This window comes from Nannobrachium achirus (assembly GCF_963921795.1).
Source record: "Nannobrachium achirus genome assembly, chromosome: 6".
NCBI classification, from domain to species: domain Eukaryota; kingdom Metazoa; phylum Chordata; class Actinopteri; order Myctophiformes; family Myctophidae; genus Nannobrachium; species Nannobrachium achirus.
Genome location: NC_137815.1, coordinates 42,932,759 through 42,955,792, shown reverse-complemented (window position 1 = coordinate 42,955,792; position 23,034 = coordinate 42,932,759). Strand labels below are relative to the sequence as shown.

Here is a 23,034-nt window from a genome sequence, read left to right as displayed (position 1 = left end):
ATGTATGCGTGATGTTCTACATACCGTGTAACTGACCCATGATAAATGCTAGGTATATCTAATCAATATCAATTGAACATTTTTTTGTTACTCATATTTGTATCACTTGTAACTGGATAGCACGCACGCACGCACGCACACACACACACACACACACACACACACACACACACACGCGTGCGCACGCACACACACACACACACACACACACACACACACACACACACACACACACCGTTTTTTATCATTTATTACTTGCCGATAGATATTTAAAATATTGAATAACAGCTTTTATATTAGTTTTTTTCCTCTTTTGAATCACAATTCAAGGTTTCCTTGCATTCTACAGACCATTGTGTTCAGTGCTTCTTACTTGAGACTGCAACTTAACAAGAAAACTAACACTTTAGCCATTCCCAATTCGGGGGCTAGACACTACCAAGTGCAGCCATAGCTTAGCCTAGTAAACGACCAACTTCCGTTCTCCAGGAGGATACAAATGAAATGGTTTCCGGAAGAGGGCGGGTACAAGGCTAGCCATAGCTAGTGTATAGTGCTAGTATTAATAAAGGATAAAATAAATAAAATGTCCATATACAGTATGGGCATTTCCAGATGATGCCCCGTTAGAGTAGGGGCCGGGGGTACCCAGGCCCTAACTTGCCAAGGCCCTGCTTGGCTTTAATAATTAACATACATTTTATGCCCATATATGGAGATCATATATCTGGGCATATGCAGGGGTCTCCATTATGGGTAACTGGTCCGACGGTAGGCCTACATCACTGGCCAGATGGCCAAGAATTGGATCAAGGACGAGGTTGCATGTCGCCCTGAGACGTCTTATTACTAGTAATAGTAGCCTATATTTGCACATTCTACTTGTACTGTGTAATTGTTACTGTGTTATTAAGTAGGTTTGTTTTTTTTTTCTTTGTTTTTTTACATCTTCTTCCAATCCACTTTTGCTCTCATTTACAAAACAAGGCAACTTCTGGATGCCATTTGCACATCCAGCTCATTCAGATGCAGGACATAAAAAGGATTAACAACATTTCATTGGGCTCTTCATACGGTGCTGATGACGTTTCTTTTCCACATAATTTACATATTCAGCTTTGAATAATACCCCATTGACATTTTATCCATGTAGCCTAAGTAAAAGTAATTCAAATTAAAGGTGTTGTAAATGCTCTAAGCCATAGGGAAAGGGATGTCAAGTAATGCCCCCCAACAGCTACAGTAGGCCTAGGCTATATTTCTTGACACAGACAGGCACGCATGCATGCACACACACGCAGGCCAGTCTCACTCTCACTCTCACACACACACACACACACACACAAACACACACACACACACACACACACACACACACACACACACACACACACACACACACACACACACACACACACACACACACACACACACACACACACACACAGCTATGGCCACTTAAATATGCATTGCTTTGTTGTACACCGCCACCTTCTGACAACAACAGGTACTATAGCATCCTATTTTCATAAATTAGTGTCAGTGGTTTAACATTTCATTTGTTAGTTTAAGGATTCACAGTATTTAACTATATTTAGGCAATAGGAACTTAAATGTACAAAAGCACCACCACACACAATGGCACTCACTGTTGAATTAGTGGAATGATGGAACCACAACTTTATTGACTTCTATCTGTACAGAAAAAACATTGTCACTCACCGCATCATGCAAAGCAGTATTGCGTTACAATTAAAAACACAATACAAACGGAACAATATATAGTACTATAATCATGGAGCTTCAAAAAAATAAATCAATCAATCCATATTATTACAAAAAATAAACTCCTGAGATGACACACACATACATACAAATACAATACAATATGTTGTAAGTTACTTATAACATCTTATTGGTGATGGATAAGCTGGCAGGTTGATATACGGTCCTGTTACAATACGTGCTAGAGAGACACTGATTCTTTTTACACATATAGACCTGAAAGGCAACAACTTAGGTGAAGATGACGACTGACCAGCTGATCAATCTTTATAGTGTGTTCCAGGTTGCCAAAGTTTAGTGTTTAGTGTATTACGGTTTACAGTCTTACATTACTGCATGTAATACAATAACACCTGGGCAAGTATTCGTGTCAAAAAACAACCAACTTCATATATTAATATGCTATCCAGCTTTTGACTGCACCAAAGGCAACCTAGAACCCAGCTATTCATCAGGATCCCTAATGGAGGAAGTAAGAGTAAGGTACTTAAAAGGGAGCATATAGAGGTACTGTATGGATGATACTATTTATTATATATATTTATCATATGAGTGACAGCGCTCAACAGTCAAGTCGAGGTGTTATTGCACCACTGTCTCAATGTCTTTTAATGAGGATAATCAATAAACCACACTACTGCTGATAGAGCTACACAGAGGTGAAACAAGAATCACCAGTCACAGCTACAAACACGGGTCCAGTCACTATTTGAAATGGATTCAGTTACTTAATTGGAATTGATTAAATGTTGCCCGGCACACCAGAACAAATCCAATTGTTCCCCAAAATGCAACAAACAAATCCACCCAATCTTGCTCTCTGAGTGGACTTAAACAAACACTCAAAGTAATTGAAAATATTTCAAAGAGCACCTGACGCTGGTCTGCACAGCTAAAACATATAGCTGTCAATTTAAAAACAACAGCTTCACAATAAGGCTACAACATCTACTGAGAGAGACAGAGAGAGAGAGAGAGAGAGAGAGAGAGAGAGAGAGAGAGAGAGAGAGAGAGAGAGAGAGAGAAGAAAGAGAGGAGTGAGAAAGAGAAAGAGGCAACGTAGGGTAACTCAACATTGATAGAACTCCTTTCTGCTCCAGACATCACACTGAGCCACTTGGAGGATCCATGCATAACAATTGAACACAGATGAACATACTACATATATCCACCTCACTCACACGGCAACAAACTGCAAGGCTTTCGGACAAAAGAGGGCTACTATATGGCTCTGCGCTGAGCGCAGTACTCAGTAGCTGAAGACCAGACATAAAGGTTGGATTTAGGCAGCCGTAAATCTTGTACCGAGCAAAATCTGGGCAGTTCTGGATCATATAGTATTAAATATTATATTCTTTAAAATGTCTTTATAAATCCAGACATATAGAATGAAAGAGTTATGTCATCTTTTATTTTATTTTAAGTGTCTCAGTTTATTTACTGGCAGTAAAATTTGGCTTATTTTCCTTTCTAACGATATGTTATGATGATATACTATAGAATATATGATAATATGTGTATTCTTATTATATATTATAATTCTGTTTACTTCAGAAAGCACTCCTGAAGAGTCATCTAGAAGAAAAAATAAAGTTCTATTTCATAGTTCTATTCTCTTCTATTCCAATGACGTAACTCCTTCAGTCCATTTCTCCAGCATGGAATAATTCTCTGTCCATCATTCTGTACTATATGTTTCTCATTATACTGTACTATATCATGCTCGTCATACTGTACTACATCACACTCATCAGGCCTCACTGATACTTACCCACTGAGAGAAGCTGGGGTGGAGGGGAAGGACTGTGACAGAGGGAATACAGTACAATTAACACACAAAGTTTAATCTCGGGCTGGTTCACATTAAATGTCAATCAAGTCACCACCGGCCAATCAATTGGAGATGACGGCCAATCAATTGGAGATGACTACAGCTTGGCTGTGCCTAGTCGGAGAAGAGGCTGGCAAAGGACTTTCGGAGGTTTCGGATGGTCTCGACTTTGACCTCTTCTTGGCCGTCAGCCGCCGAGGTCGAGCTCCCGCGGAAGAAAGGGGATTCGCTGATGGCATTGAAGGCATTGGTCAGCGACTGGGATTTACTGGGAAGGAGGACAATGCACAGAAGACGGAGAGGGAGGAAGAAATAGGATGAGGAATGGAAGGCAGGAAGGAAGGATAGATGGTAGGACGAAGGGAGGATGGAAGTTGTGAGGGATCAAAGAAGAAATGAATGATGGAGGAAGTACGAGAGGAGGGAAGGGAAGAAGGAGACAACAAAGCAAGGTGACAAGGAATAAAGGAAAGAATGGACGGAGGAATGATGGCAAGAAGACGGGAGGAAGGTGTGAGTGAGAGAAAGAGGAAGGAGTGAAGGAGAAGGAAGGAAAGACAAACAAGGACAATTCTCAGAAATGACACAAAGTCTAGAAATAACAATTAAGTCATAATAGCTCTACAATGGTTCTTTTGAATCATAACACATTAGGCTTCATCAGGTACAGCAATTGATATATATAAGTTACTTCTACAAAGTTGTTAGTGTTACCTCCCTCCATCTCTGCTGAAGCTTTGATCACCCACTTTGATAAGAAGGTGGATGATAACAGAAGCTCTTTCTCCCATTTTCTCACTAACTCATCAGCGGACTCACGTAATGCTAAATCCAACATATCATGCCTGTCTTCCTTCTCTCTTCTATCTATCCAGATGAGGTCCTGGAGGAACTGTTGTAATAATCCACAAACCACCTGTCTAGACCACAAACTGTCTTCAATCTTCCAGACCCTTGTCCTCAATCTGCTCCCATATTACCCCTATCATCAACATATCCATAACCCCAGGCTGTGTCCCATCTGCATGCAAGTCAGACAGATTTATTCAACTCCTCAAGAATTACAGACTGGTATCACTACTTTCCATTCTCTCCAAAACTCTTGAAAGAGTTGTTTCTAACCAGCTTCTCTCATATAATAACCTTTTGGATACCATAGTCAGGATTCAAGTCGTCTCAATCCACTTTAACAACACTTCTAGAAGTCACAGAGGCACTCCATGTTGCCTCCCCCACTCCTCAGTATTCTATCGTTCTTGAACTATCTTGAGGCATTTGACAGGTCTCCACGGTACCCTCTCTGACCTTGGTATCACTGGATGGCACTCTAATGGTTCTCTTCCTGACTGACTGGTTGGACCTAATAAAAAGGTTTGCTTATTACTGCTATTACTATTATGCTGATAACTGTTTTGCTCCTCCCCGCCCTCTGCCACATAGGCTGAAGAATGCATCGCTGGATGCCTGACACAGAACTTGTGAGTGGTCCTGGACAGTCAGCTGTTGTTCAAGGCACACATTGCAGCTATAACTCAATCCTCTAAGTTTGCACTGTACAACATCAGACCCTTCCTCAGCCAAAGAATCTGCCCAGCGACTTATCTAAGCATCAGTCATCTTCAGGTTTAACAATTACCGCTCCCTCATATGCCGGCATACTCACTTAAACCCCTTCAACTGATTCAGAATGCCAGAATGAGGTCTTCAACCTCCCACACGACACGTTCCCTTCAGTGACTTCCGGTTGCTGCCTACATCCTATTCAAATCACTGACGATGGTCTACAAGGCAACCAAGGGCATGGCAGCCCTTTTGTTTGACCCTGTCCATTGCTCACAAGCGTCCTAGACTCTGGCTCACAGGCTGTGGAATGACACACCTACTCCTCATTCCTTATATGACTTTTGTTTGTTTTTAGTTATAGCATGCACACACTGTAATCTTTTCAGTAATGTATTTTCAAATGTTTTCTATTTTCTATTACAGAATAATCACTGTGTTAACATTGTGTTGATAATACTGCTCTTACTTCAGCAGAGGATGGCCCTTTTGCTGTCCCGTTGGCTGCTCTTCCACAGGGGGCTGGGCCTCTTCTGGGACCTCGGTATCTTCAGCAGGGACAGGCTCAGGGTCAGAGGCTGGAGCTGGGGAGGATGAGGCTGATTTAGCCTGGGGAGACTGGACTGCAGGTGGAGACTGAGGAGCTCTCACTGGGGACAGAACCTGTGTTGGGTCAGAGGCTGATTCATCATCAGCCAGGGCTGGAACTGGGGCTGGAGCTGGGGCTGGGGCTGGGACTGGGGCTGGTTCTGGGGCTGGGGTCTCAGGCTCGGGTTTAGGTATGGCCCTGGGTGGGGGTGGGGTCTGAGGCTTTGGCTGGATAAGGGGCTTGGAATTTCTGCGCATGGGAGGGATAGGTTTGGCAGGTAGGGTGGGTTTGGGAGGCAGCTCTTTGGGTTTGCCCGGTGCTGGCGATGCAGATGGGGACACCTGAGGTTGGGGCTTGGGCTGCTCTGTCATGGGAGCTGGGGTTGATGGAGAGGTTGGAGCAGGGGCCTGGGCTGGGGCTGGGGCTGTAGGGGAGCCTGGGGCTTCAGGTGCTTCTTTGGTTGGGGAAGAGAATGGGTCTGCAGAGAATGGGTCTGCAGAGAATGGGTCTGCAGGTGCTTCTTTGGTTGGGGAAAAGATTGAGGCTAGAGCTGCCACACTGGCTGGGGGAGCAGCTGGGGCTGCAGAGGCCCATGCTGTGGTTGGGGAAGAGGATTGGGCTGCGGAGGCTGCTCTGGTCGGGGAAGATGAAGGGGAAGCAGACGCTGCCTTGGTTGGGGGAGAAGATGGAGCTGGTGGGGATGGTCTGGGTGGGGGAGAGGCTGGAGCAGCAGAGGCTGCCTTGGTTGGGGGAGAGGCTGGAGCAGCAGAGGCTGCCTTGGTTGGGGGAGAGGATGGAGCAGCAGAGGCTGCCTTGGTTGGGGGAGAGGATGGAGCAGCAGAGGCTGCCTTGGTTGGGGGAGAGGATTGGGCAGCAAATGCTGCTTTGGTTGGGGGAGAGGATGGAGCAGCAGAGGCTGCCTTGGTTGGTGGGGAGGATGGGGCTGCAGCTCTGGTTTTGGGAGAGGATGGGGTTGTTTTAGCTGGGCCAGAGGTTGGTGGGGAGGCTTTGGCTGCGGTGGCGCCTGAAGCTGGGGTTGATTTTGAGACTGATCCTGCCCTGATCATTGGAGGAGGAGGCCTCTGCACTGGAGGTCTTGCTGTGACTGAGGCAGCCTTCTGGACTGGGGCTGGCTTCTGAGCCTGGGTTGTTTTCTGAGCTTGGCCTTGACTAGGTTTCTGGGGCTGGCTGGACTTTGGCACTGGTTCAGATGCTTTTTTAGCTGTATCCGGTGATTTATCCACACTCTGTGTTTTCACCGGTGCTCCTGGAGGATGTAAGACAAACAGTTCTGTTACATTGTGATTGCGAATACATGCAACCAGTAAATACATTTAGTAAAAATGAAAACAATTGTCATCCACCACCTGTTGGTTCAATGCACCAGCTAGACAAACCAGTCACCTCCAAAACTCACCAAAAGTCCAAAGCAGATAATGGTACAGACAGAGTTTGATGGCTTTGCCATGCCCATTCACATAACAAAGCTTCATATCCTAACCAGCTTGATTCATCACTTTATCTGTGTGTGGAGCAAGCTCTGCATGCTTGGCTCAGAATGACCACCAGATGGGAGCAACTCAACAGCTAGCACAACCACATGTGCATAAGCTAGAAGATAAATTTGCTGTATTGAAGCCACATCCACAAACACAAGGGGGCAGTATATGATTACAAAAAGTAGATTTAAAAGGGGATAAAGAGGAGAGTAATGGAAAGAGGACAGAAAAGTAAAGGAGAAACCATCAGGAGAGGAGTGAGGAGATGAGAGGAGAGGGAATGCAGGTTGGCGTCAGTTACTGACACACGCACGCACACACTGTCACACACACACACACACACACACACACACACACACACACACACACACACACACACACACACACACACACACACACACACACACACACATACACACACAGTAAAGGAAGCCACTGTGCAGTGCAAGTATAGTAGGCTACATGCTGAGCAATAAGGGGCTGGGATGAATTTCCAATGGTTCTGTAAAGTACAAAGGGCTATAATCACTTCTTTTTCCAAGCTCTGGACAGACAAATGCCATGTAATTTGATATTTGACACGTTTATCTATTCTGCATCTAGCATTTGGCAAGACCCAAATTCAGAGTGAAGATTTTTAACTCAAATCTTTTGTCCGCGGAACAAAATATTTTGAGGTGGGGTCCGCTGCCAAACACATGTCATTTTGGGGGTAATTGACATCAATGACATGACAAAGTTTGAGAACCACTGATATAGGCCGATTCTACAAATCCTAAATCCTAACAGTTTTCTGAGTGTTCTCAAACTTTTTCATGTAAGACCCTCAAAATGATATTTGGCCGTAGACCCCCATCTCAAAATAGCCTATTTTGAGACGCCCAGAAGCAAAGATTTGAGTAAAAAAAAAAAATCACTCTGAATTTGGGTCTTACCAGATGCTTTCTGCAAATAGCCTACCATTCATTATAGTATCTGACAAATACAACTGGTAGGCCTGTTTGTGTAATCTGACATTATGATATGGCATTATGGTATTATGTCTGGTAGATTGAAATACTTTTACATTGATACAGTGCTTACAGAGCTAATGAAAATTCACCGTTCTCAGAAACAGCCATATTTTCTCACGTCAACAGTATTTGAATGGTGGTGAGCCTTACATTTTATTACTGTTTGCCATAAAGCATCCCAATGGTTGCTTGGGGCTCACATGATGCATAAAAACCAAAGAAAACATTTTACGCAAAACAACATGTCCAAAGTTAAATGTAAAGTATTTGCCATGATACAAGCTACAAAACCCCTCCTATAATGTTTAATAAAATTTAAGGGGGCAGGCTCAGGTTTTCTCTGAAACGATTTAGCAATTTCTAATATATTAAGAGTAGGCTAGGTAAGCAGCCCCAAATGATGTAATCATTGATTATTGTTGAATTTGTGTAGTCTCGCATTGCCACAATTTGCAGGCAATCTGAGATCTCCCACTATTGATATGCCTGGTGAGGTGATCTCTAGCCTCGGAAACACAGGCATTTATTTTGGCGACAGGAAAGGTGACCTCAAAATCCAAGGTCACTAGCACAGCAGCAAGAAGGGCTACCAAACCACTCCAATATGAAGGACCACCCTAAAGACCTTCGATGGGCAATGCAGTTTTTTTTGTGTTTTTTACTCTGTAATTGTTTACACACAGTATTAGTAACAATGTCTGGGAGATTGTCACAAGTCTTAAGTTGAATGAAGCGTTTAGAGACTGGCTTGTGAGACTAAAATGTGAAAAAGTGGAAGGAGAGAGTTGGAGCCATTGTATCACAGCACAAAATAAATAAATAAAATAAAACAGGTATCAGCATGCAGGTAAAGAAAGGATGAAATGTTTTATTTGCGAATTGAGTTTGAACTGTTGGTGTAGGCCTAACCAAGTTTTGTAACGGCTAACAAAACCACTATTATGTATTCAGTAATACTCAGCAAATGTTGGATGTACCGAAGCCAGAGCAACAGAGGTTAATGGAAGCTCAAGACAAATTGTTACTTTAATGCAAAACATCCCAGTCTTGCGGAGGGAGCTTTATAGCTGGGTAGAGGGGGAAACAGTGTGTTTACCAGGACAGACTCTGCACCACGATAAAGTACTGGATTTAAAGAGGTTTAAAAAATGCATAGCATTAACAAAATGAGACAGAAGAGCCAAATAAAACCCTATGTTCACAATGAGCATTAGCAGCAAACGTAAGAAATTAGCAATATTTCGTTTAGAAACAACAAAATTAGTCAGTAATCAAAGTTCTGTAAAGAAACCTTTATGCTGAAGGCACAATACAATATCCAACACTGTCATACACAAAACAACCACATTTAATATGTAAACAACACAATGAAATACAAACATCTGCCACATCCATGCAGAATTAAAATGTCTGACATGATAGTACAAAAACATATTTACATAGACATGGACACAGACACAAAATTTACAAAGTTACCACACACGAATAGACAGAAAAAGCTTTGGCTTTGTAAATTGGACATCTTAAAAGCAGTTACAATTGCTCCCATGAGGCACATTTAGGCTTAACAGAACAGCCCAGAGCGCAAACACCACCACACTACCAAGGAAGCCAAGCTGGAAACAGTTAAGCCTTACAGTACATCGACAACATGTGTGTGTGTGTGTGTGTGTGTGTGTGTGTGTGTGTGTGTGTGTGTGTGTGTGTGTGTGTGTGTGTGTGTGTGTGTGTGTGTGTGTGTCATTTGATTCTATAACAGCAATATTTGTGAGGCAAACAGACCCAAGGCCATAGATAGAAAAGACAGCATCAGTACCAGTTTCTTTGCTTTTACTATATTCCATTGATGACCTTTTACTATATTCCATTGATGACCATCATCAATCGCCATTAAAGATACAGATTGAACTCTTTAGTGGTGGCCAGGGGTAATGGGCGATTACATTCCGTACAAATGGCAGTGAATTCTTGAATGGCACAAAAGGACAAAGTGACTCATTCAAAAGCGAATAGAATACGTGGTTGAGGTGCTGGGTTGGAAAGTAACATGAATGAAAAGAATAAACCCACACACTTATCTGCTCCAATGTCATTTATTGTATTGACAACGTTTCGAGGCAAAGCTCTTCATCGGGTCAAAGTTTGACCCGAAGAAGAGCCTTGGCTCGAAATTAGATTGGGGCAGATGAATGAGTGGGTTTATACCTTTTATTTTTCTACAAAATGAATCATTACCTCATCTCAAAAGGTCGCCCATCGATAACATAATATATCTATAAACTCTAAATTAATTTAAAGGAGCTATAGTCAAATTTTCTTGAAAAACAGATGCTAAAATAAGAATGTTTCGAAAATATTTTATAAAAAAATAAGCTTCATATATGTGTTTCAATTCAAAAATGACCACAAAAAGCGTAAAATAATGATACAATAATCATTTTGGCCATTGTAGCCGACACTTTGTTTACATCCTAGTCTAATAGACTAGGATGTAAACAAAGTGTCGGCCCTACAATGGCCAAAATGATTATTGTATCATTATTTTATGCTTTTTGTGGTCATTCTTGAAAATATGAAGCTTATTTTTTTATAAAATATTTTCGAAACGTTATTTTTATTTTAGCATCCGTTTTTCAAGAAAAAGTTGACTATAGCTCCTTTAAGTTGGTGTTTTGCATTGATTCTTTGCAGCATTTAAAGCTTGTGTTCTATATGGCTTTTATATTTACTAAAATAAACTTGATTTCATCATTTATATTTTTAGTTTCCAATGAGGACATCACTTGAAATCCACATAACTCTCCCCCAGAGTAGTGTACATATAATTATCACCATATATTATAATTATTTTCTTCAGAAAAACCTTTTTTAATTACTCATTAAAATTGGATATCTTATTTTGAAAAGAATACAATCTCTCTAGTGTTTTTACTGAGGGTGAACAATGTTTTGACAACCTTGAGGAGGAGCTCGCTGTCCAGGGGTCCTGTTTGGATCCACTACACCCTCCTTCTGGACACTCTGGGAGAGCAGATGGAGGGAAGTAGACAGAGAGAATGAGATAGTGAAAGAATATTAGAGAGAGAGAGAATGATACAGAGAGAGAAAGCGAGAGAGAGCGAGCGAGAGAAAGGAGGTTAATTGGAAGGGCTGTTCAGTTAAAATTACATCATATACCTGTACGTACTGTACATATACTGTACACCACAGGACTCAAAAACCAAATAACATACTGACACCGACGTCCTTTTTCATTAAATTACATTACGTTTCTCTTTATCTAATCAGACACGGCAGGGGAACACAATCAATGCACTTATTTATTTATTATTGCTACTACAAGCAAATAATTGTACTCTTATGTAATCGTACTCTATAAGATATAACTGTAAATTTGGGTGGGACCACAATACTGTACCTGTTGGGGCTGGACAGTGGTGGGCTTCTGGCCCTGAGGGGAGCGGGCAGGGGAGCGGGCAGCAGCGGGCGCCTTGGCAGCCAGGGCCTGGTTCATTTTAGACAGCACCACCTCTGAGATCAGCAGCCTGTCCTCTGCCTGGTGGTCACCAATGAGCTGCATAGATGATCCCACCACCTGGAGTTGGGGTTGCACCATTCATGTTAGTAATGTGTGTGCCATACAGTAGATAAACACTAGGACCTGGTTATTTATCCCGGGATGGGACTATAAAGACAACGGTCGGGCTCTATTTTATACTTTCAGAATTCTATGAAATGTTTTGAATGATCCCGCCTATAATGATGACATGACCAAAATAGGGACAACATTGCTGAACCACACGAATCCCTTGTATATTCTGGGCATAGACCTATCATAATGGGTGAACATTCTGCGAAAAAAAAAAAAAAAAAAAAAAAAGATTGGCAAACTAACATCGCGTTGTGAGTGTGGAGGGGCCAAGTATAGACCCCTGGGAAACCCTGGTCAACAAAGTATATACTGTAGGGTTTAAGTGGTTAACAATTTTGCCTAAAAGAGACCACCATGTGTATATGACACATAGATGTCTCCACTTTGAGCTACACAAATGCTATTTCTAAAGAGAAATACCCCTTTTTTTGAGTGGTGCTAACTGCTCCTACATCTGGCTTTGGGGGTATGTATTTTCGTCCATATATCCGTACGTCCGTAAGTCCATATGTCCGTCCCGCAGAGCTTGGCATTGGCCAAGCTTTGCGGGACGTCTCATCATACATGAACGGTCCATGGCCACCTCATGGACGATGCAGAGTGCTTTCATGTCAGCCACCACGGTCGTCTGCCAGGTCTTCTTAGGTCGGCCACTGGGTCTTGTCCCCTCTACGTTAAACGACATACATTTCTTCACCCAATCATTCTCTTCCTTCCTCACTACGTGTCCGTACCATCGCAGTGTGCCTCTCCTCACCACATCCACAATAGCCTCCACTCCCATCTTCTGTCTCAGCTCTGCACAGGTCTTTATGTCCCTCAGTGACACAACGCACATCCATCTGGTCATCCTCATCTCCGCTCTGTTCAGCTTCTCTTCATGCTCCACCTTCAGGGCCCATGTCTCGCTTCCATACGTCACGCCACTTCTGACGCAGGCTGAGTACACTTGCCCTTTCATCTTCAGGGATGGAGCCTTGGATGTTAGAAATGGCATGAGTTACCTGAACTTCTTCCACCCACTTCTCACCCTTGTGGTCACCGCTAGGTCCACCCCCCATCAGCGTTAATCATGTCTCCGAGGTAGCAGAAACTGTCCGCCACCGCATACGTCTCCCCGTCTACTACAAGCCCCTCTTGCTCGGCTGCATCTGCTTGTGGGACATCTCCCCTACACTGCTTGCACTGGAATGTTGCACTTGCCGCTTGCAGGCTGCCTTTTACGCCACTGCATCTCCGATGGACCCATTTCTGACAGCCCCCACACTGGATAGAGTTTGCTTGTACTCCCTTCCCACAGACTCCACATGGCCATGCTCCTGACTGCGGTATCACTCCCAGGCAAGCACCCTTTGGCACCCTCATCCCTTTCACTTCCAAGCATGTCCTCCAGGCCGCAAGCCTCTTTGCTAGGTCTTCTCTGGTGTGGGCCATCAGTACCAGGTCATCTGCATAGAGAAGCTCCCATGGTAGGCCACCCCTCACTTCCCTCGATACCACATCCATCACAATAGCGAACAGCAATGGGCTGAGCACTGATCCCTGATGCACACCCACCCTCACTTCGAACCCATCACTGTCTCTAGTTCCCGTTCTAACTACTGTCTAATGAAATGAACTAAAAAAAGGCACCGATCACTTCATACTGGGTGAGATTTTTAACATAGAGCCTGGCACAAATCCTGGCCCTGATATCTGCACTTGGTGCTTTGTCAAAGTGTGGAAATATTGCGTAGGACCATGGAACGACGTGTTTTCTCTCAGGGTCTGGCATGGAATTGAGTTCCATTTGTAGCTGTCATATAAGGCCTGGAGTGATACAGCGATTTGTCACCACTAAAGCCAGAAGTCATAATCAAGTGAATGGAGCTGAGCCACCACAGCAAACAGCGGACCCAACATATTTTCTATGGTGAGGCAGCACAGGCCACCCTCAAAGTGTTTTCAATAAGGCTGGTTAAGAACATCCCCATAGCAACAAAACTTTCTTTAGCGCGGGTTAGGGGGTGATTATCATCCATCATGGAAGATATTATTGGAGAACACACACACACACACACACACACACACACACACACACACACACACACACACACACACACACACACACACACACACACACACTTTATTTTTGAGGAATTTAGTGGCCCTTACATTGTAAAATCAAACATAACTATTTCTGTAAAAAATCAGTTCACTAAATTACGACCATGGCGCAAACTGATCCAATAATGTACTTTTACTGTAATAAACCCTAAATAACCCTACAGACCCCAGGTGTCTATATTTATATCTATTATGACATGACTGGAATAGGGCTGCTGGGGTTCATGTGGTTAAACTGCATGATCACTGCTGCAATCAGTCTGCTCCGCAGGTTGGAGGAAAATGGGACCACCAATCAAAAAACCACAGGAGCGGTCATCCCGGAATCATCTTTATTTTGCCATCTTTATGGCATCCTTTTCCGCGGTGATGAAAGGTGGAGGCAGAAGGTTTTTTTCATACTTCACCAGCTTGTTAACAAGAATGGGAATTGAACCGTAACCATCCTACAAATCGTCGGGCAGAAACCTTGTATCTCCAAGTTTCACTTTTTTTTTTTTTTCTCGTAAAGTAAAGCCCTGCTTGTAGCTTGTAGATCGTCTATTTTCACAATTTTAAATCATTTTTAAAATGATAAATACCAAACAAACGGTTTTGGATATACAAGGTTTCCACTCGACAACAACAAAATGCAACTTCATCATTGTGGCAGAGAGGCGACCTTGTAAGGAGAATGGAGCAGAATTCACAGAGACGTGATGGGAGGGACAAAACAACATCACTGGAACACAGTGACTGGCACAGTGATGGTGGTCATTCTTCTGAACACTGAACAACAGTTCTCAAAAGTATAGATTCAGTGGTTGTCGAATCTCAACCTGTGGGCTGGGGCCCACTGGTGGGCCGTGAGGGCAATGTAAGTGGGCCTCCAAATAATTGGCAAAAATACATCACAATATTCTTTCTTTAATCATTTGTTGTGATAAATAGGAACTTAAATAAAGCAATGTTAGTTCAATTGATCCGATCCAGAACAGAATGTATGGATGGATGGATTCACCATTAAACTAAACTGATCCGAAGTTTTTGAACCACTATACTGTAGAGTTAAGGAGGTTATCGGCTTTTCAAAGCACCAACGTTGGTTTTGATGTGGTTTTGTGTTGTCCAGCGAGCCTTGATAAAAACGAGCAGGTTCCAATGATATGTGCCAAATTGGATTTGGGCTGCCAGTCTGACTCTGAACATAGCCTTCCTGTTTCAAACACAGAACTGTTAAGTCCTGTACAGTATGTAGGATATGTGAGCATTCCACTTCTGCTTATGCCTTTTCAGTCATTACTTTGTTTATAATATTGTTGTTTCAAATGCATAACCTTTCACCATATTCAGGTAAAAAGTGGGCAGCTGTCATGCAGTGTCCAGTAAATGAAAACAAAATCCTAATTTTCCATTAACTGCCCTGCCCTGTCTGTGTGCTGGGGTATACAATGTCTCATGTGTGTGTCCCTTCTGTGTGGGTGCAAGGGTGTGAACAAAATGTGACATGTGGTTTTGTGTGTGTTTGTACATAAATATAAAAGGTTTACTCATGTTTTGTGTGTTCCACCCTGGCCAGTACTTTTGTAGTTTCCAATGCACTGAGTCATAATAACCTGCCTTCAATGAGAATACAAAGAGGTTTGAGGCGTTTTGAGGGATGATGACTGAGATCACAGAACATGTCAGGGGTATTTTTCCATTTTTGGAATCATGGTTGCCGGTTCTGTCATGCCCTGACATTGTGGTCAAGCCTTCTAGGAAGAAAAGGATGGAAGATACAAACAGGGAGATGAACACACACACACACACACACACACACACACACGCACACACGCACGCACGCACGCACGCACGCACGCACGCACGCACGCACGCACGCACGCACGCACGCACGCACGCACGCATGCATGCACACAAGCACACACACACACACACACACACACACACACACACACACACACACACACACACACACACACACACACACACACACACACACACACACACACACACACACACACACACACACACACACACACACACACAGAGATGGGGTTATCAGAAATCACCACACATTGCATGAAAATGGTCAATTACCGTCTAGCAGATCCTGATGAATATCATCAGACTTCATTTGTCTGATTGCTGGTAATGTGTTGTCAGCTTAGAAATAGATTACGGTGTTTCCTGCTCAAGGGTGTATGGTCCTATTCTATGTTAGAATTAGGGTAGACAGGCTAAAATTAATATTCCACGTCTATTCATTTTCTAATTGAAAATGGTGCCAACAGGCTGTGTCAAGGATTATTATAAAATACTTACAAAAGTATGTGACATGGTACATAATTTCAGCTACTACAGTACATACTGTAGAGGCTGAGGAACAACTAGAGCTGCATGTGCTCCTACAGTACATTGCTAGTAATATTAAAGTCTGCTTGTTAATCCAATTTAAAATGTAATTGTTTATTAATCAGTCAATCCATCCATCCATCCACTCCACTCACCTCAGTGATGTAGTCATTGCCATCCTTGCCACAGATGGCTTTGACAGCACAGATATCCAGCCCACCAAATACCTCTGAGCAGGTGTCCACCCACAGTTTGTACCTGACACAGAGAGATACACAACACAAGTCAGGTATTCATACAAAAGGTCTAACAAGATTTATCAGTTTCTTTTTGTTTAGAAAGAATGCAAAATCTTGATCGATGATGTTCGAAATAGACTAAAAGATAGACTAGAAGAAAATGGGACATTGTGATGACAAACACAGCTTGTGTTCTGCCTCACACTTATTAACTACTGAAAATCACCCACTGGTATAGAGTTTCACATTTCAACAGAATTCCTAAAGTGATCCCCACTTAAAGTCTGACTGACCGGCCATCTTAAAGTGATGTTGAACCTTGGGTTTTATAGCTACGTACATATCTATCTATAAATGCGAGAAGTCTCTGCGTGCGTGCGTGTCTGTCTGTATGTAATCCACGTATCTCGAGAACCGTTCGTCCCACCGGCTTCAGATTCGGCACGCGCGTTCCCCGCCGCGGCGCGGAGTGCAGTGCCGGGCCTCGCCTCGCCTCGACCCGACCCGACGCACGGTTTTCCCGAACCGGCGCGAAACGTTCGGAATCTCCGTATGCGGAACAGATTGTTGACATCAGGCTGTTCCGGAGGAAATCGGCGCAATCGCTGACTCATTGTGACATCACTTCATAAAAGGCTCTGACATCATGTACGCCACATGAGTCAATGGGCATAAATGGACACAGGCAAACAGATGGTCAAAACGTGTCCTATGACAACAGGTATAATGGGGTTTGCATTAAAGGGGGAACCGGCACTGTGTCTGCAACACAGGTATAATGGGGTTTGCATTAAAGGGGGAACCGGCACTGTGTCTGCAACACAGTCGGAGGCACAGACAGATACCGAGATCTCCATAATGGGCATAAAGGGACACAGACAAACAGATACAGAGATCTCCATATATGGGCATAATACCAGTCGGCGCCCTGGCCAACTCGGGAACAATGTAAATAGGGAATGAATGCCCCGCCCTTTAATGCAAACCCCATTATACCTGTTGTCATAGGATCTGTTTTGACCATCTGTTTGCGTGTGTCCATTTATGCCCATATATGGAGATATCTGTCTGTCTACGTCCATTTTATGCCCATATATGGAGATCTCTGTAGGACCCGTTTTGACCATCTGTTTGCCTGTGTCCATTTATGCCCATATATGGAGTTATCTGTATGTCTGCATCCATTTTATGCCCATATATGGAGATCTCTGTAGGACCCGTATTGACCATCTGTTTGCCTGTGTCCATTTATGCTCATATATGGAGATATCTGTATCTGTCTGTCTGCATCCATGTACTAGTGATGTGTTTTGCATCATATGATGCAAAACGCATCACTGATGATGCAAAATGCATATCTAGTCATGCTGAAATACTAAAATATCTAAAAACACAGATTGAACACAAAAAATAACTCAGGATTGTGTTGATCGTGTCCGAAACAACAATAAAATAAGATAGGGTTGTCCCAGAGGTGAAGTGGCCCTTTAAATTGATTTTCTTTCAACAGCCAGTGACTGGCTGACTGTCATTGGCTCAGCTTTGACATGTGTGACACAATCTGTGCATTATTTATCAGAATACATCATGCTCACTTGTCAGTCATGGCTACTTGTTCCAACATGGCAGACCCAGTGTTGCTCTTCCAGTTACCAGAGATGGATGTTCGCCTGCAAAAGAGAAAACAGTTCACACATTTTGCACATACATGCACATACAGACAGTACACACAAAAATACAGAGGATGATATTTTCTTAACATACATTTTTAATGGAACTGTTAAAATGTGATATTAAATATTAAACATATCAGACAGTCTACATTTCCCAAAAGGAAATGCCTGTATTTAATTCAGTCTGACCAGAAGCAGAGAACCTTCACAGAAAATAGCTGATCTACAAGCTTACAACGCGTTGCACCACGACGTGTTGCAAACTTGTCGATTAGCTATTTTCTGTGAAGATACTTAATGTAGAGTGAAAACAGAAAATACACTTGTATATAACCCTGAGGGACTCCAATTGTCCAGACGTATACACACATGTATGCTTTGTAGTCGGCGCCGATCTTCTGCACTCTGATGTCATATTTGGCGTCTACGAAGGGCTCTGTGGTGGTGTAGGTCTGAGTGATTGCCACCACGCTGGCAATGTCCTGGAAGTCACTCACATTGTCCACTTTCACCTACGACATAATATAAGTCACAAGTTCAGAGTCAAGCCCAATTTATAGTTCGGCATGTGCCGGATCATAGCCGATCCAAAAACAACGTGTTGCGGATCAGCCATTTCTGGCATGTGACAACGTTGAGCGACGAAGCATTAATTAGGCATTACAGCGGATTGCAAAAGACAAGAGATAGTGTTAGCTGAAATTAATGACGGATTCAGGGGGGTGTCCGTCCCTCTAAGACAACTGTTGGCAATGTCTTTGAAGTCATTGGCAGAATATACTGCAGTTAAGTATAAAGCAAGGGCAGCTGTAGGGAAGAAGGCTTAAGATAAGTGGACTGACTGAGGTTGTGTCGTGTCACTGTGCCAACCCTATAGTTCAACTTCTGTCAGGACAGCTTTTGTCAAAAGTAATTTCATTGCAATATTCAAGCAGTTATGTTTGCAGGCATGGCTCTGCTCTGGGATTCAAAAAACCCTCCTCTCAATCGGGTACTACAGTATACAGACAACAACAACAGTGACATCAGATTAAGATCTCCGGGTACTACAGATGAATAGAGCAGCAACAGTGACACAAGATAATGACACTGATAAAATCAGACAAGCATAAAAAGAAGGAGATGTGGTGGAGATTGGTGTAGTGGGAGCTTGTGGGAGGGCATGTGTAACCTATGCTGTGTAGTCTCTCAAGAACAGCCTGAGCTAGAGTTACAACTGAGCTCAAGTGAAAAGGCTGACTGACTGATATCACATAATGATAGTGGAGGATTTGGCAGGAATCAGCTGATGCTCAGCAGGTGATTCAAGGCTAATACTGCATCAACTTGCCAAGGTACAAGATGTACTGTACACTGTATGTGTACTGTGCCCTAGTGATCTGTCACTTTACGACACGGGCAGTTGCCTTTAAGGGAATGACATACCTTCTGTTCAACTTTACCAAGAAAGTGTATCTTAAATGGTGCAAAATACATGTTCAAGCCAGTCCAGTGATGGTCACACTTTTGTCCATTGTCCGAATAAATCATCTCAACTGGTTAAACACTGCTTTTTCAACACAATGCAAGATCACATCTGTTACACTATCTGCAGCAAGATAAACTACATGCAAGACATGGTGTTAAGATGTCAGCAATCTGGCTAGCCATCGTGAAAGAAAAGGTCCTTGGAGCTCAGTTAGTCTGTTCTTGAGAGACTGAGATGTCAGAGATTGAGGTGGCTGTACGGAGAGGCAGAGAACAATAACAGTGCATCAGACCGAGATGGATGGGGGAGAGGGGAAGGTAGCAGATCGATGAGAGAAGTCACTGGGGAGGTTGAAAGGCGAGGTGGGAACAGGTTGAACAAAATGGGAGGCTGGACAAAGATGTTTGATGGTGGTGTAGTGGTCAGGATGACAACAATGACTTCATCACCGGCAGAAAGTAAAATAAAACGGAACTACTGGGCTTTGACTACAGCCCATTTTCTGGATGATGCATTCAGAGTAAGATTGGTGTTATCATAAGTTAATACGCAGCCTCTGGTCCTCTGGCAGTTCCTAAAACTAAGCTTAACATGGAAGTAGATTTTTACTGTCACGGTCCTTGGACTCTGAAACGACCTATAAAGGTTTGATTGAACTTGGGCTTTAAAAGACATTAACAGAGTGAAATAGCTTTACCTTCCCCATTCCAGAATGGGCATGTCCAATCTTGACCACAACTGGGAAGCTTGGCGTGGTAATCTGAGCAAGAAAACACATGAGAAGAATTACAAACGTTACTAAATGGCAGAACATTATACTGAACAGCTTTATCAACAAAATACTACCTCCTTTGTTCACATTTGATTCATCAATAGAAGGTGTGATCTACATGATATGACAAAGAGAATCAGAATTCAGAATCAACTTTATCGTCACATCACAGGTTTACAGGTGTAAAACAGTGGGTGAAATTAGATTTTGTAATTTCAATAAAAAGAGAAAGGAAAGTGTAAGGGGAAGAGAGAGAGAGAGAGATCAATCAAACAACAACAACAACAACAAACAATGTATCTACAGATGTGCCATTTCAAAACGTCACATGTCCGGCCATTGGCATCAAAACTTCACATGTCCAGCCATTGGCATGACAGTCGATTTTCAGGGGATTTGCAGAACATTGAGCTTGTATGAGCTATTTTTGCTATTTTTATGACCTTCTCTGACTTCGAAGTTTAAATCTACCTATGCAGGTGGATTCTCCTTTTCAACTGGCATGGAGTGGTTTCTTGCCATTTGAGAGGTTCTGCAAAAATACGCTCCATTCTTCATACAAATTAGAAAGGCAAAAAAGGGAAAGGGACCAGAGCAAAAAATGCATTGCAGGAAATTTGCAGGAAAAGATCCCTAAATAACAGAGTGGAAACGGCACAGCTGTACATATAGTCCACATAGACACATAGTCCTGTCTATCCAGAGCGGGAAGTAACTGAGCAACTATATTTTCTTCCATGCCTTACTTATTTACTTACTTCATTTTAGGGATAAGGGGTAAGGCATGGACGAAAATAGAGCCTGTCAAGGTGTGGGGGCATAGCATCAGATATAGGCTACTACAAGACAGGCTATGGAAGCAACCTAGAAATACAAGCTCATTTGTATGTCTCCGCATACCAGTTGCCCTTTACTGTACATCCATGTCTGTCCAGACTAATATAGTATATGTAGTGAATGAAGACTATGACATTTTGTAATGAACAAGATGTGTGAGTCACAGTAACCTTGTCCTTTGACCTATTCAGTTCATCCTTGAGTTCAAGTGGATGTTTTTGCCAAATGTCATGAAATTCCCTCAAGGTGTAGCCTAATTGAGATAGGGTGACATCATATGTAAAGTAAGAAAAAAATGCTATATGTGAGCTTGTACGTCAGCTATTTTTGCTATTTATTGTACAACGAAAAAATGGGCTTGAGTGGTTAATAAATAGCCTATTTGGAGTCCAAGGGGATAAATAACATTGCATCATGAAAAACAAAATAAAACATGCTTCTGCTCACGCAGGATTAATTTGCAATGTACAGTGGGTGTGTATGTGATTTACAGTATGCTGTGTGTTTTCAGTGGAAAGACATTGCCCTATGGCTTACACGAATACCAGAAAACTCGCCCTCTTTCAAAGTCGCCCCAAACTCGTTTCCCAACGGGTCTGTGGCCTTAAGCTAGATGCAGATTAGACTAAAATCAAATCTGTGGTTCTGGGGGTCCCTGGAACAAAAAAGTTTGCAATAGGGGTCCATCCGTGGAACAAAATATTTTGACATGGGGGTCCACGGCCAAAAACACATTTTGGGGGTCCTTAACCACTGATAGGCACATTCTACAAATGTCTTCTAAATCATAACAATTTTCTGAAAAAAACTTATGTTGCCATCAGTGTTTCTCAAACTTTGTCATGTGAAGGACCCCCAGAATGATATGTATTTGGCTACGGACCCCCATCACAAAATAGTTTGTTCCAGGGACCCCCAGAAGCAAATATTTGATTTTAGTCTATTCTGCATCTAGCTTAAGGCCACAGACCCGCTGGGAAACGAGTTTGGGGCGACTTTGAAAGAGGGCAACTTATCTGGCTACCGTTTACACAGATTCACACAAATATTAATCACTTGTCTTTCCATCACATTGCATCCATAAAGTATGACTAATCAGCCACCCTCACAGCAGGCTATGGGAGGAGTGGGATGGATGAGACAGAGTTTTTTTTTTTCTTTCAAAGGGGCGGTCCTTGAACCGTCCCTAAATTGTTGAGAACATAAGAGGCTCCCTGTGCGCAGCCCTCTCAACATTCAAGACCAGAGTGTGAGGGTGAGGAGAAACCAACTATTGTGAGTGTCTGCATGTGTTTAGGAAAGGGAAGAGAGGGAGAGAGAGAGAGAGAGAGAGAGAGAGAGAGAGAGAGAGAGAGAGAGAGAGAGAGAGAGAGAGAGGCAGAGAGAGAGAGAGAGAGAGAGAGAGAGAGAGAGAGAGAGAGAGAGAGAGAGAGAGAGAGACAGAGACAGAGACAGATAGAGCAATACAGAGCAACAGACAGGGGAAGAAGAGAGCAACAGAGAGGGGGAGTAATAGACAAAGTGAGTAAAAGAAGTCAGAGCGACAGATAGATAGACTGAGAAGGACAGAGAGGGAGAGACTAAACTCACACTCAACCGAGCAACTCAACCTTAATTCAGAGGCACAATTAAACTTATGAGAACATTTGTATCCACAGCTGCCTTTGAGCTCAGCA

The 23,034-nt window shown here is 42.9% G+C and overlaps 1 protein-coding gene across 1 annotated transcript in view; it reads right to left on the bottom strand.

Moving 5' to 3' along the window:
• Positions 1 to 3,730: 3,730 nt before the first annotated feature.
• syn2b (synapsin IIb) overlaps positions 3,731 to 23,034 on the bottom strand; it is a gene marked incomplete at both ends in the record, with an annotated part of 110,248 nt that continues 90,944 nt past the window's right edge. Inside the window, 9 exons of the mRNA XM_080727529.1 lie at positions 3,731 to 3,884; positions 5,646 to 6,172; positions 6,614 to 7,032; positions 11,235 to 11,298; positions 11,696 to 11,872; positions 16,525 to 16,627; positions 18,204 to 18,278; positions 18,651 to 18,793; positions 20,447 to 20,509. Coding sequence (XP_080583655.1) covers positions 3,731 to 3,884; positions 5,646 to 6,172; positions 6,614 to 7,032; positions 11,235 to 11,298; positions 11,696 to 11,872; positions 16,525 to 16,627; positions 18,204 to 18,278; positions 18,651 to 18,793; positions 20,447 to 20,509 — 1,725 coding nt within the window. The remainder of the gene's footprint in view (positions 3,885 to 5,645; positions 6,173 to 6,613; positions 7,033 to 11,234; positions 11,299 to 11,695; positions 11,873 to 16,524; positions 16,628 to 18,203; positions 18,279 to 18,650; positions 18,794 to 20,446; positions 20,510 to 23,034) is intronic.